The 14524-nt window shown below is 39.1% G+C and overlaps 1 protein-coding gene across 4 annotated transcripts in view; it reads right to left on the bottom strand.

Moving 5' to 3' along the window:
- The window catches only part of TTC39A (tetratricopeptide repeat domain 39A), a 46368-nt gene that overhangs the window by 20106 nt on the left and 11738 nt on the right, over nucleotides 1–14524 (bottom strand). For all 4 annotated transcript variants that reach the window (XR_008965381.1, XM_057367056.1, XM_057367055.1 and 1 more), the window contains exons 3-8: nucleotides 8945–9076; nucleotides 8259–8335; nucleotides 7727–7794; nucleotides 5377–5441; nucleotides 4355–4454; nucleotides 3503–3568 (exon numbers count right to left, since the gene is read on the bottom strand). Coding sequence is in view for 3 of the 4 variants with exons in the window: in XM_057367056.1 (XP_057223039.1) it covers nucleotides 3503–3568; nucleotides 4355–4454; nucleotides 5377–5441; nucleotides 7727–7794; nucleotides 8259–8335; nucleotides 8945–9076 (508 nt within the window). In the remaining variant the exon portion in view is untranslated. The remainder of the gene's footprint in view (nucleotides 1–3502; nucleotides 3569–4354; nucleotides 4455–5376; nucleotides 5442–7726; nucleotides 7795–8258; nucleotides 8336–8944; nucleotides 9077–14524) is intronic.

The raw sequence follows: 14524 nt of genomic DNA, 5'->3' as shown, positions 1-14524 counted from the left end.
AAATAACCCAGAACTATCTTCCACACCTATGTCACAACTGATATAAGCAATCCCAGAACACCAGGAATGAGCTTCTAAACAAGGTCTATTACAGGGCATATTGCAACAATATAAAACAGATGTCTAGGCARTAAGTGTTTGTTATTTTTCCAGAACTGACATTTTTGTAATTTCCCTAAATTGACACTAACACATTTCAGTTTTCACACAAAACATAAACTACTCTGAAGGACATGAGATATAACACAGACCAGACATGATCCAGTGTGGAAACTCTCAGCATTCTGTCCAAGTTCCTCATGACATCCCACAATTTAATTCCCAAGACTGTCACTACATTACATTCTATCAGTATCTCATTGATTCAATTCTTGTCCCAAGACATCCAATGCTCTGTCACTCAGGACTCCCCATGGGAACAGTGAGCATTCCCACAGTGGATGCAGGACGAACAAGGACAATGCTCAAAATCATTATCAGACAACACTGAGGCTGGTTCAGATTTATTTCAGCTGTTACTGACTAAAATCCATYGACTTTCCTGAAGCAAAAGCTCTTGGATGCTATTTTTAAATCGCYCTCTTTTAATTAGGGATCTTGACAAAGAAAGCAAAGCAAGAACATTGTTCACATCCCATGACCTGATCACATTGCTGCAGGTTTAGCAAGGAGGTGGATACTACCAGCAGTTTTACAAGAAACTGACTAATTAAGCTGATAGATGGGGCATTTGAATGTATCCCATGAAATAATATTAGATTTAAACTTCATTTAAAAYTTCAAGAGACCAAAATGCAATTCAAAAGAGATACTTAGTGAGAAACTGGAATTCAATTTATTACAAATTGACATATTAAGAATATTCTTCAGCTCAGCTGCTTTGGGAAAAATGTCCTCCCACATAGAAAAAAGGATAATGTGAAAGAAATTGGTTCTATCTGACAGTTTGCCAGCCTTCTCCTGAAATCACGCTGTCATCTGACCCCCTGACAAATTGCACTTAACATATGGCAGGCTCATGTCAAACTGCACAGTTTAGCAGCACAGCATTTGTAATCATCCATAAAATACGCACAAGGGTAAATATTAGTCTGAGACCTGGCAGAGGAGCCGGTGAGGAGCCTTCCACGGGAGACTGAAGGAGTGTCCTGCTCTCGTCACGGGTTAGTCCCGGTTAAACACCCGAGTGCAGGCGGGACACACACTCCACCTACTGCCCGGTGAGGCTGCTGTGCTCCCCAGTGTCTGACACACACAGCCCACGGGGYTCACAAAACTGGGCAAAACTGCTCAACCTCACTGCCCAAATGCAGGGCCTGTGCTGCTGGGCACAAATAAACCCRTGTTTTGACTAATGGTGCAAGGGAAAGGAGTTTGAACAGCGCAAAGGGCACGGATRGCACATCTTGGACTGGAAGGGAACAAACATGGCTTCAGGCTACTTTTTATATTTTCTTGATCTTATCCCACGTACTATTTTGAGACTCCAGACTGCTGTTAAGTTGATCATGATGTCCACAGCACCTGTGAATGGCTTAGGAAGTAATGGAGCTTTGGGCACATCCTCATTTGCTGTTCCACAAATGATACGGCTCTGAGAGACAAGAAGATTCCCCAGGGGCAAAGCTGCTGGCTCTGAGGCAGGTCGGTATCATGAACATCACACAATGCAATTTTTTATCCAGTTTTAATAAACACATGACTAACACCAAAAAGCTGTCCTGCAGTGCACTCAGGCAATCTGCAGACAGCTCAAGGCACTAACCATGACTGTCCTGCATAGAGTAAGCATTTACAGGAAACACTGCAGCATCAAACACAGGTGTATAAAAACTCCTTTCTTCTGGATAAGTGCAGTACATGGCACAAACTTTCCTCTGTCGCTGTTTCTCTTGTCTCCTAGACACTTGTTGAAAGCTTTGGAAAACCATCACTGGAAATTGCACATGCAATTGTAATTTTGCTTATGGCTTTAGGCATCTGACTCACTAGGTGTTTAAAATAACACCTAGGGTGTTAAAATAAATGGGCATCAATGAACTTTGATCAACATGTTTAAAACACTCCTTTGTATGGTGTGCCAACAACAGGGTTTTGYTCAAATTTATGGTAATCTAGGTCATGCTTCAGTGAGTTAAGAAACTGTAATAGGAGCTGACTCATCAACACAAATATCAGCCCACTCACAGCCATGCAAGAAATCCCAGGGCCAAAAGAAACTCATTTAGAYGGACAATTTCCATCTGCAGTAGTAMRATGAGYGTTCACCAAAGTATTCTCAGAACTCTGCTGGTACATGAATCGCCTTTACATTTCTAAGAGAATATTTTGCTTTAGATGTTCYTTGTTGTTGAAACTGACAGGTAGAACTATTTGATTTTTGCCTTCACTGCTTGTGAAATAGCTCCTGGTCAGCTCTTGGAAATTTCTAAATTGTAATCCACACTCTGCTCCTTGTTTCTAAATGAGATATTTTATTTTCTTACATATAAGATCTTGTAAACTAATAAAACAGTGATGACAGTAATTTACCTGCCATGTAAGGCTTCAGCTCTGATAAAAAGACACTTTTCTCCTTAAAACTTATTTTGTAAATAGAAAGCATTATAAAAGAGTTAAAACTTAACTTGTTCATATGGGTTTTGTTGTGCTTGCACCTGACATTTTTTACCCAGCATTTATGAAAAACATGCCAAGTGGTTTAGGTTAAAGAGATCATGTTCTGCATATATTTCCTTAACCCACAAGCCCTGCTTTGAGTGAATCTCTTGTTCTCTGCTGGTAGAGAGGCAAGGACAGGTACAAGGGATCAAGGCTAAAATATTCCTAWCAATTTAGCATTCTTTTGAAACAACAAATCCACAAAGCAGTAGCACAGCATTTTCTCACCACTATGTGAGTTTTCTGGTGCTCCATTACTAAACTTCTTTCCTTAAACAGCTTGCTCAAACAACATAGGTCAGACTGGTTATTCCACAGGCAAAAAAGCAATTACTCCTTTAGACAGGAGAATTCAGGTGCCACACTCAAGTTACCAGTTGCTGTTAAAGCAGAAATTAAATTGATTTTTTTTTTGCCCTGTCATGCAAGAACCTGTCAGGAACATTCAGACCCCACAATGACAGTAACTACCAAGTAACTTGTATAATATAGTAAAGGCTAGGAATATACTACAGATTTCTGAGCACAAACCAACATCAAAAGACCAGTAAATAAAAACCTAAATAAGCTGACATTCCTGTATTAGCCATTGCCTTTCCCATGTTTCACARCTCTTCCATCACTGAACAATGGTATGACAACCTTTGAAGTGCAATAGCTCAGACAAAAATATAAAGCAAAACCGAGCTGCGTGAAAGCATCAGTGTCACAGTGCACACATGTGGCACCAGGATGTCTSAGAGAGTTACAGCTAATGTGAGGAAGAAAAGAGACACTCCAGTCTCCACTTTTTAATTTAAGACTGAGGGGAATGTGCCAATAGTATTTTGTTTGCACTTACCTTATTTCCAGAAAATCCAACAAACTCCAGTAATCTCAGAATCCGTGCAGGAAACATGGACAATGTCTACACAGAAAAATGCAAGAGTTATGCAGTGACAGATTTCCTGCCTTCCAGCTACCAACTACCTCCTACAATTTTTCCAAACACAAGAAATAATTCATAAAATTACTAAAAACATCTCTATAAACATCTCTACACAGAAATACGTTTACGCAGCACATGCTTTGCAACTCCAAAAGCTCTTGGATGTTTCAGAAATACTGGGTTCATATCACACAATCCATATCTGTTCTTTGTGTAGCAAATCTAATATTGAGATATGTGCCACCACTCATGCAAAGCAATGCAAGCAAGAGGAAGCTCCAGGCACTTTCTGTAGCCCATCCCCTGAACAACCACATCATCCCTCACCATCTCTGGGTCAGTGCCTCACCAGGAGCCATCCTGCACCATTTGCTCACCTGCTTTTTGGCCACAATAGCAGCTAACAATGGCTGGAGAAGCCCTCCCAGCTTCATTTGTGTACCCCACCCCTCCAACTGCCCTGCTAATGGCCTAGATCCTGGTAGTTATCCAAGTGTCAGATAAAGAGTAAGTGGAATTCAACATAACACTGGTGCTCCTGTGAAAGGATTCTCCTGGGCCTCACTCCATTCATGGGCAGCATTCTCTTTATTCCTAAAGTGCATTATTATCTGATGTTCTCAGACCAGACACTGGGATCCTGCACTGTCAGAGCACACAATTTTAACAACATGATCAGTATGATGCCAGTGGAACTTCTCAGGACTTTCAGTTAGTGTCTTTTTCAGGATGTAGCAGGACAGGATAAGAACTGTTGGTACATACCAGGTTAAATGCTCCAACTCCAAGTTTTACACCTCCCTCAAAATGAAGATGGTTCTCTCCTTTGACATAATGTGGGGACTGTATGAGACTGTCCAGCTCCCTGAAAATGCACAAGATTCTGTCACAGTGTCAGTAGATAATGTGATTAATTACAATTCAATAAGTAACCCAATTAGATTGAACTATGGAGTAGTTAAAAAATGTCAACTTTTCATTAGTATAAATTAAAGAATGTGGAGTCCTGAAGAGGAATTTCTGTCAAATGGATATAGTCAATATTCAACCATTTTGGCCTGAACATGTTTCAAGGCTGTTGGAAGAAACACCAACTACTCTTTTGCTACTGCAAGAAGAGATGATGGGGTAGTGCATGAGAATTAAATTTAAATTAGCAAATTTAACTTGGGCTTCATGAATCCTTGGATTAAATATTCTCTTTTTGTGCATATTCRAAAGAACATTTTGTTATATATAGGAAAAGACAATTGGAATAAATATTTTTAAAAGGGCAGGTGTATCAGAAATTACTTTCACTTATTTTTCTAACTTTTATAGGGCTAAAAGAAGTAAAAAAATTATGCATGTTTAGCATGCACTTTTTATYGTGCTTCAGCTACTGGTTTTAAAGACTCCAAAAAGCTGCAGCTGGAACTATAAAGAAAAGCCATTTCATTATGCCTAATGCCCACAAGACCTCCAAACTGTGCAATGCAGGCACAATGAATCACTTAGAACAGTTATTATCTGACACCATTTAAAGGATATAATGCTTGAAGTAGGCAAACCTTGGGAGGTAACAGAGTTAGTGTCCACTACCTCCACAATCCAAATCAACCATAATGTTTATGTTCTTTGTTATGCAGAGGAAGAATCTGTGTGTGCAGAGAAAATCTATAGACATGAGGCCCATAATTCAGACTCAATAAATACAGCAGCAATGATTTTGTGAATTGGATCATTTCACCAGCAGCACTTTTTACTGAGAGAGTGCTTTACTTAATCACATCATTGCCCTGACTCACCTGTAGGTTTGGTAACTGTTACGGACTTTGATGCCTCCTTTTATGAAGCTGACCATATTCTCATCCTGTTGGAATGGAAACACATGTGCAATATGAATTTGTAAGCATTATAAAGGGCTTTTGTCTTCTTAAAATGAACACACACCTGGAACATAACCAGCATTGACACAGACAATATAAGCCTCTAAGACACAATACACAGATTTAAGATGTCTTGTCCATATTAAAATATTTTTTTACTCTGTTCAGACACAAGCACCTTATTTTAATGTTTTCTGAATTTGCATTAATGAACACAGGGACAAAGCTAATAGATGTCACCTTAGGTATATGGATTTGTGGYTCTTTCAAAAAATAGCTTTCTCTCATTTGTCCTTGAGTGTAGTTAAGATGTTATCTGGTGCTGAGCCAAGAAATGTTCACAGGTACTGCCTGTCCTCAGGAGTCTACAGAACACAGTTTCATATCCTTAGAGGGAAGCAGGGTCAGAAAAATTATGAAGGATATGMTCTTTCTGGTTTGAATATTCATATTTATATGAGATCCATACTAGAATGAGAACATCTTATATTATAAGCTGTAACAAACTGAGAAATTACAGCAAGATATCTGGGGGACCATAACTTAGAGGCTCTTTAGTTCCATWACATTTTGGTGGCAGTTCCTTGTCTCACTTATACATCATTCTGGTTTGTTTTGAAATCTGACTCATGGAAGACAGAGAATCTACACGTTTTAACAGAAGATACCAGAGAAAAATCGTAAGTGGGCTGGATGAAGCATTGTGAGAAAATAGCATGGATTAGATTAATTAATTAGATGTCCTAAGTACACCTTACTGGGGTAGGTGCAGCACACTCAGTCATGTGTAAAGGTTCAGTTATGTTTTCCTTTGAATGGAAAATTGAACAAGGAAGATGGCTTTAAAATGTTTACACTAAGAATGATACCAACAACAGGGATAGCCAACATGAGAATTATCCAGCCCTTGAAACATGCTGAGACTGTTTTATGTGTTTTCAACTGAATTTGATAACTTACACTAACCCACTTCAGTAACTGTCGGAAGCAAGTGCTTCTGCCTAATTTTTGAAACTAGTTCATGTGTTCATGAAAAATTAAAAGCAGAAGAGAAGAGGAAGCAAACAGACCTTTGCAGAGGAGGACAAGAAATTATTTTCTTACTCTTAAACCTCTCACATGTCTACAAACATTTTCACAAACAGATACCTGTGAAAACAGTGCTTAAAACTGAGAGACACTGCTTTAAAATCCTCCTTTCTTATAGGCATAACAGAGAAGTTCTCAAAAGTCTTGCTTCCATAGCTTCAGGTTTCACCCAAACTGCCCCCAGGGCTACAGGCTACTCATCCCAAAGGAAAAMAGAAAGAAGCTACACCTTGGCCATTTCAAAGTCCACCATCAGCACTCTAGAAACTACTAGAAGCTCCTCTGATTATGGGTGTTGCTATGAAGCAATAGTTTCGAGCAGAGGGACTTAGCAGATGGCTGAAAAAGGTTACATGGTTCATAAACTGTCATAAGCAACATAAATCAGAGCCCACCTGGCAACTCCCAAACACTATAAAAACACCACCTGCATTCCATTTCCTATCAGCACCCTTGAGCCAAGAAGCAGAACCTTTTTTTCTGACTGTAGCTCTTACTATCCCCTTGATAAATGAAGAGGCCCCCTTTCACAAAGRAAGTACAGCCAAATCAAGAAGAAAAATCAGTTCTTTCAACTGGGACTAACAATTTAAATTGCATGCTGGAGCCTAAGTAAGTACGGCTAATGTTGCTCCATCAAAAAAATCAAGCTTCATTAGTGTAGACAGAGAAATTCCAAAGAAGATGGAGAGCTCCCCTGTTTTAAAGGCAGGCAGAGCTGCTAAGGAGAAAGCATGTGTGGACCCCAACTGCTGTGCAGGCCATAGCAGCTGCTCAAGAACAAACCAGTGAGAAGGCAGCACTGGGAAAGCAAACACTCAGTTTTGCTTGTATTCCAGCACAGCTTAAACCATCTCATTGTCTTTTATTTTTTTTCAAATCTGATATCCCAGCACAAATAATTTCAAAGTTGGTGCTTGCTGCAGTTAAATTTTGCACAATCAAAGGGGAGTGGGGAAGGGTGTCATAGAGCACTCAGCGCTGTGTGTGTTGAGAAAAGCATTTTTTTTTATAATCATGAGGGATAATTAAACATCTCAACAGCAGACAGTCCAGATAAAATCCAGACTTGATCCAGATGAAAGACCCATTAGATCAAACCACAGTCTTCCACCAATCCATTTAGGAAAAGAAATCTGTGTGGTATTTTCCCCCCTAAGAGCTATGCAGGAATCCGTACCTGAAGGAATGTGAGTGCTGCTCTCTGAAGTAAACATTCAGCATAACAAATTTCTGCGTGGATTTCCTCTAACATCACACAGACAGAAGAAACAAATCAATCAGTTAAAAAGTAATTAAAAAACACTTAGCCTATTAATACAGGAATAAGATCACAGAGCTCAAACTGAGAAAAATATTTTCCAAATTTGCTGTAGTATTTCAGTTCTGGACTACTGAGGTAAGTCCAAACAGAAATGACACACAATTACAGAAATTTTGCAGGAATATTTCTGGTGCTTTCCACAAATTCCTGGAACCTTTACAAGCATTTCAATATTTCTTTCTAGATATTCCTTTACCTGGCAATTTTTGGGAGTGCTGAGTCAGGAATCAACAAGACCAGCAATTTTGAATTGGTTACATAGCAAATGCCAGATCAGTGATTTTGCCAGTGAATTCTCAATTTGCAAACACAAATTGAATTAACAATTCTACATGATTCAAACTGCATAAACCAAAAGGGAAAAAATTATGTGTGTGAAAGGTGTTACCTTCAGTGAAGTGTTCAAGGCTTTGCTTGTGCACAAGGTTGTTGATAGAATTAGCTACAGTCGATTTCTTCCTAAATCTGCAAAAAATCAGTTTGGTCATTCTGAACAAGGAGCATCAACASCAGAGAATGATGTCTTTCAGCCTCCAGGGCCCACCAACCCCCTGTCATGTCATCACACAAACTTCATAGAGAACTTAGTCAACACAGTCCTCCTGGGATCTTCTGCCCATCATGCACAGAACTCTGTCTTGACAAAGGAGGGGGATAAGGGATGTTTTGATTTATCTTGTGTGTGTAGGGTGCATGTGGGTGCAAAAGTGGGAGCACAGTTGACTCAGACACTGAGAACTGCAGTACAACTATCACCCATGGGAACATTGYGCAGTGTTTGAACACTGTGAATWATTTCCAGACACTGCAGAACCAGGRCTACAGGTTTAATTGACAAGAAAAATCAGATATTGCAGTAAACTGAAGTTTTCCAGACTAGACTTCTGAGCACCCTGATTTATGCATTGTGACCTTCCTCTGAGCAGGACTCTGGACTAGATGACCTCCTGATATCCCTTCCAACCTCAGTTCTCCTATTATTTCTGTGACATTACATTTCCTTTTTTATCCAGTATGTCTTTCAAAACTTTCCCACRAAGGAACTATTTATTGACTGAATTGCTCCACTCTTACCTTTGACAGGTGGCTTGAGCTTCCTTCATTGTGTTCCCTGCATTCAGTATGTCCTGAGGATCAAATGTCATCATAGCTTGCATCTCCAGTATGGTGGCGTAAGTCAGGGCATGATACATGCTGTCTTTAGTTCTGAAAGAAAACACAAGGTGCAAAGCACAGCTGATTTGATTGTTATGGCTTTTTAAAAACAAATATAAATCCAATTCCAGAAATGCACCGGCCTGAGAGGACCAAGGTTTAAATGAAGAAATCAAACAAACAAAGGCCATGCAAAAAAAAAAAAAAAAAAAAAAAAAAAAANAAGGAGCAGTAATAGATTGAGATTTGTACAAGAAATTATGTCTATAGATCTACATATTCTGCTAAAATTTATCAATTCTGAGCTGAGGATAGGTATTTAGCACAGATAAAGCACAGAAATTAACCACACAGCTCGCCTTTGGGAGACAATATAATTGTGGTGGGGTGTTTTTTGAGTATCTAATAAATAATACAACATGTGACACAAATCCAGCTGATGTCCTTCTAATTTGGGACAGTTACTCAGTACAGGCTCAAGGAGATAAGTAACACAATACTATAATCACAGCCAAAATAGAACCTCCTTGAAACAGATCTTCCCACCAGAAGCATTAGAGTCTATGTCAAAAAGTACAACTTTTTCCTCCTCTCCCCTTYTGCTGATCTTTCACCCCAATCTGTTCCATTTAAATATTATTCTATAGGGTTTCAGATGGTGCCCTTTWTGGAGAAGGTAAAAAAACTTCCGCATTAGTGCAAGAAAAAACAATAATTCATTGCTGGCACCTTTCCTCTGACAGGAAGAAGGGTTTATGTATCACACACATTTAGAGCATTCAACCAGTACCTCTCTCTGGTGTAATCGTCTGCAAGTGAATCAAAATATCTTCAGGCATAAAGGTCTAATAAGGATGACTTGAGAAATATGTTGAAGGGCAGGCTCAGATAAATTCCTGACACAAACTCTTTGTAGACCTTGCTAATCCACACCTGACAAACAGCACRACTTAAGACAAATACTGCTAAGGAGCAACAAATGCTATTTCAATTGTTTGCACTCTAGAACAGATCAGATAGCTCTATATGGCAGAGAATACTCAAAAATACTTGAGTCAAACAAGGATATCCTTTCAAAACCTCCACCCTCAGCACACCTGTTCTCTATGTGTTTACTTCACGTGCTTCTTTTTCTTTCCCTTTCAAGGAGAAAATGGTGWGTCAGCAATGCACCCTTGACAAAGATAGGGCTGCATTAAGAGGAGTGTTGCTGCCAGCAGGATGAGAGGGGGGATCCCTCCTCTCTGCACAACACTGGTGAACCCCACCTGGAGTGCTGTGCCCAGTTCTGTGCTCCTCAGTGCATGGACACACTCAAGAACTGGCTGGTGTGCATGATTAAGGGACTAGACATATTTATCCTATGAGGAAAGGCTGAGAGAGCTGGGACTGTTCTGGCTAGAGAAGAGAAATCTCAGGGGGGTCCTAAAATACATAAAAATACCTGAGGGGAAGAAGCAAAGAGGACAGAACCAGGCTCTTTCACTAGTGCCCAAGGACAGGTTGAGAGGCAATGGACACATCTTGAAGCACAGGAGGGTCTATCTGMACATCAGGAAATATTTTATTATCAGGGTGACCATGTCATCTGGGAAGATTGTAGAGCCTGTACTGGAGGCATTCAAAATGGCTCTGTTTGAGTATGTGACTTCTTGGGGTGCATTCCAACCTCACCTCCTATAATCCTGTGGTTTTGTTTCAAGGAGAAAAGCCACACTTTAAAGACACCTCAATCCTTTTAATTTCCCCCTGGAAATACACTTGCCTCCTGAAGTTTTCATATCTGGACTGAACTGAGAAAAAAATTAACAGAACATTTCAGACAACCTCACATTAATCAATGATCTAATRCCTCACTGTGGTGACAATGATCTGGTGCTTCTCTTGCCACCCCTCACAGTGATGATGAAGTGCTTTTTTTTCCAACACACACAGCACAGAGCAGGATTGCTGCACTGAAGGATTTGCAGTGCACATSTTTAAACTTCACTGCAGTCCGTGCTTTGTGGCTGTCCTTAATTCCTACTTGCCCTCACCATCTAAACCAATCTAGCAGAAAAGCTGTTCTGGGAAATCACCTGGCGCCATAAGTGCTATAAACCCAGACTGGGCTACCATCCATCTCATTTGCAAGCTAGGAAGAACAGACAGATAATAGAGAAATTCTTTTAAAATCCAGTGGAGTAAGGACAGTTCCATCTTGGCCTCGTAGATCATGATTCTTTCAGTAGACTGATAATGTAAAGTAGAAAAAGATGAACACACTAGAATGCCAGCCTGATGAAGTGCTTCTGTTCATTTGATTATTCATCAGCCTCACTGGGCACAGAAAAACACACTTCATCTTGTATTTACTAAACTAAAACCCTTCCAAAAGCTCAAATTCAAAGCACAAGGAAGTGACTGAAATAGTACCCTTTCAAAATTATAAAGATTTCCTTCCAAAATCAAAGCAGATAAATATTGAATTCACTACACTAAAAGGAAAATTGGTACTTTCCACATACATCCACATAGGGATTTCCCTCTGCAGTAATTTGTTTCTGAAACCAAACCACCCCTTCCCTAATCAATGGTTTAATCTATTTTGCTTCTAATATTTAAAAGAGATAATAATTAATGTCTATCATTAGCCAACTGGTATTTAGCAACATTCAAATTTGCTCTTYTTCTTCTAGGGGTGGGGATGCTGGTAGAAATGCAACTTATCTATGTTATTTCTACTAACCATTCAATTAAAATTGCCAGCTACATCCTGGCATATTGCCAGGAGTTTTGAGGCCTGGATTTTATATGGATGGATACAGAATGAAACTTGATMTCTTTTTTCTTCTTTTGATTCCTCAGCAGCAATTTCCTCAGGACATTGTTGGAGTTAACAAGCCTGTATGACATAAATACAACTAATATTGTGATTAATGACTTATCCCWGTAATTGGTATCACATGACTGAATAAGAGGATTATAAGTAATAACTTTAGGCACTTATGGAGTTCTGCCACATGCCTCTTCTCCAACKCCAGTGCAATCATTATCACCTTGCAGTACTGCCCTTTCTTGGAGCTGCTGCAGAACACTTTTATTCCTGCTTGAAAACAAGAGCTTAAATGAGGACAGTCACATCTTTCCAGCTGAAGTATGAAAATCAAAACCTTGGCTTGATTTGACCTCAGAATTAACCCAGGGTCCATATTTGTGAAAAACACAGCGCCCAAAATCTTTTCTGTAGATCCTTTAACAATAATCCAGCAGACAGGGCATGTATTACTAAATTACAGAAATCTCAGGTTCAAGTTCACATGTTGATTTAGTATCAAGATGCTTCCAACAGTTAAATCCAACAGCACAGAGTGAGAAAGACCCTCCACAGACCAGTCAACAGTCTGTTCATCCAGGAGGAATCAAAAGTGAGAGATCAATGCCCAAACTGAACCTCTATCAGGAGAATGAGGGGCCTGAAGGTTTTCTTCACCTTTGATCCAAAGATCCACCCAATGTCCAAACAACCCATGAGACCTGTGGCAGAGGGTTCCACAGAAATGCTCTGATTTGATGAATCGATATTTTCTGATAAAACCTGTTTCCTGTGAAGACACCTCAGTAGCAATAAGTTAACAACCAGCAAAGACCTCTCCAGTCAGYCCCTAGCCCAGCTCCCTCATTATCACAAGCCACTAAAAAGCTGTGCTTCAACAAAAGAACCTTTTGGCCTTTTTAATCAAACCCATTTTCCAAAACTCAGAATCTACCAAGTTTTTCCAGCAAAGAGGTGAAACCAACCATTTAGTTAGGTTTTGGTAGCAATTAATTTATTTACAAAGACTATAAAAGCTGTGTTATTTCAGAATTCAGTTATAAAGAGATAAAACCCCCAAGAAATAACAACCTTCCTCATGTTCATGGCATTCCTTACAATAAATTATGAACTCAAGCTTTGTGCAACATATTTATCCAGACCTTCACTCTTAACCTGGGTGTGCTTCACACCATTCTTTCACCACTCTCCACTTGACAATCACACCTGATCTTTGGGAGATCAGTTCCCAGAGAAAGCTTTCAAAACACAGTCATTCTAGAATTAATATTCTACCAAACAATACCAAGTGCATTTTGGAGTCAATTTTCAGAATAAAGTCAGCTTCCTGGAATGAATCATTGTCATATTATTCCTATAATATTGCAAGCAGCAACACACATGTGCAGCTCATCCAATGGTCCAGATAATTCTGTCATGAATTTAACTTATTTACCATTCTCCCAACTGATCTGGCAACAGTAAGCTATCAGGTGATTATGCTATGCTTAAAATATGAAAATTTAAACATAAAATATGAATGAATATGAAGCATTTGTCTTGGGAAGGGGATATCTCACCAGAATCAACTCTTTAATTTATTACTGTCTGTTTGCAATTACAAGAGGGCTAAAATCCAGTCAGCATTGAATGGATTTCCTGTATGTCTCAGGGCTSAGAAGGGAGATTTATTTTTTCCCTGCTCCAGTGACTGAACAGTTTCACTGGTACACATGTCACAGTTGACATGTAACATATTGAAAATCACTGCTGTGCTTGGTGACTGAACTTTACGAATTTCTTAGGAGTTTTCAGATGCAGTGTGAGTACTCCATGTRAAAGATAAATTTAATTAAATTTACTGCAGAAAGTACAAGATAATCAGAACTCACTATTAYACAAAGATTGTTAATGATAACAATGAAAACTGACTCTAAAAGCTAAAAGGTAGCTCAGGAAACAAATTTATATAACATGAAGCAAAACCACCAGATGTATTTTTCTATGAAATGAGATCTTTATAATGGATTTGCTTTTCTTTATGATGGATTTGCTTTTCTTACAGGAAAAAAAAAAGAGCTTTACCTCAACACAAGTCTAGACAACATCCTCAGATATTTATTTTTAAGCTGCTAGGAAAGCTCTTCTGATTTTAAGCCTCACACATTGTGCCAAATCTGCTGTCATTTTCACATGGTACAAATTAGTTGAAAATACACTTGTTGAGGGAGACAAATGTGAGTAATTTAGTGAATSTGCAATAATGTAGCACAGAGCAGAATATGTCCTACACCAGAAGCGTTAAAGCTGCAAAAATCTAAGAGACAAAATTCTTCACAAGCGTGTGAAAACTGAAAAGTATTTCTCTAAACAGTGACAGTATGTTTATGGACTGTGAAAATTGATTTCAAATCTGAGCACACTGAAAGAGAGCAGTGAGGAACTGATGGCTCCTAAAATACTCAGTACTACCCCACATGCCAACTCCACAACTCTTCTCATTCCTTAAAGAGATGGAATGTGTCCATAATGGATATAATTTGTGGGGAAATTCAGCATCCTGTTTCTTCATTGCACTCACAAAGATCATAAGTCTCTATTTCCCTCACTGCCAAAGCCAACAGGAATAAGGGCCTCCTCATAACAACAGGGTTACATTAAAAATCAGCTTCAAAATGATTTTGCAGTGTGGAATGTATTCAGGT

The sequence above is a fragment of the Malurus melanocephalus genome, unplaced genomic scaffold (assembly GCF_030028575.1).
Source record: "Malurus melanocephalus ecotype Western Australia unplaced genomic scaffold, MMel_1.1 scaffold_74, whole genome shotgun sequence".
NCBI lineage: Eukaryota > Metazoa > Chordata > Aves > Passeriformes > Maluridae > Malurus > Malurus melanocephalus.
This window is presented reverse-complemented; position numbering and strand designations above follow the sequence as displayed.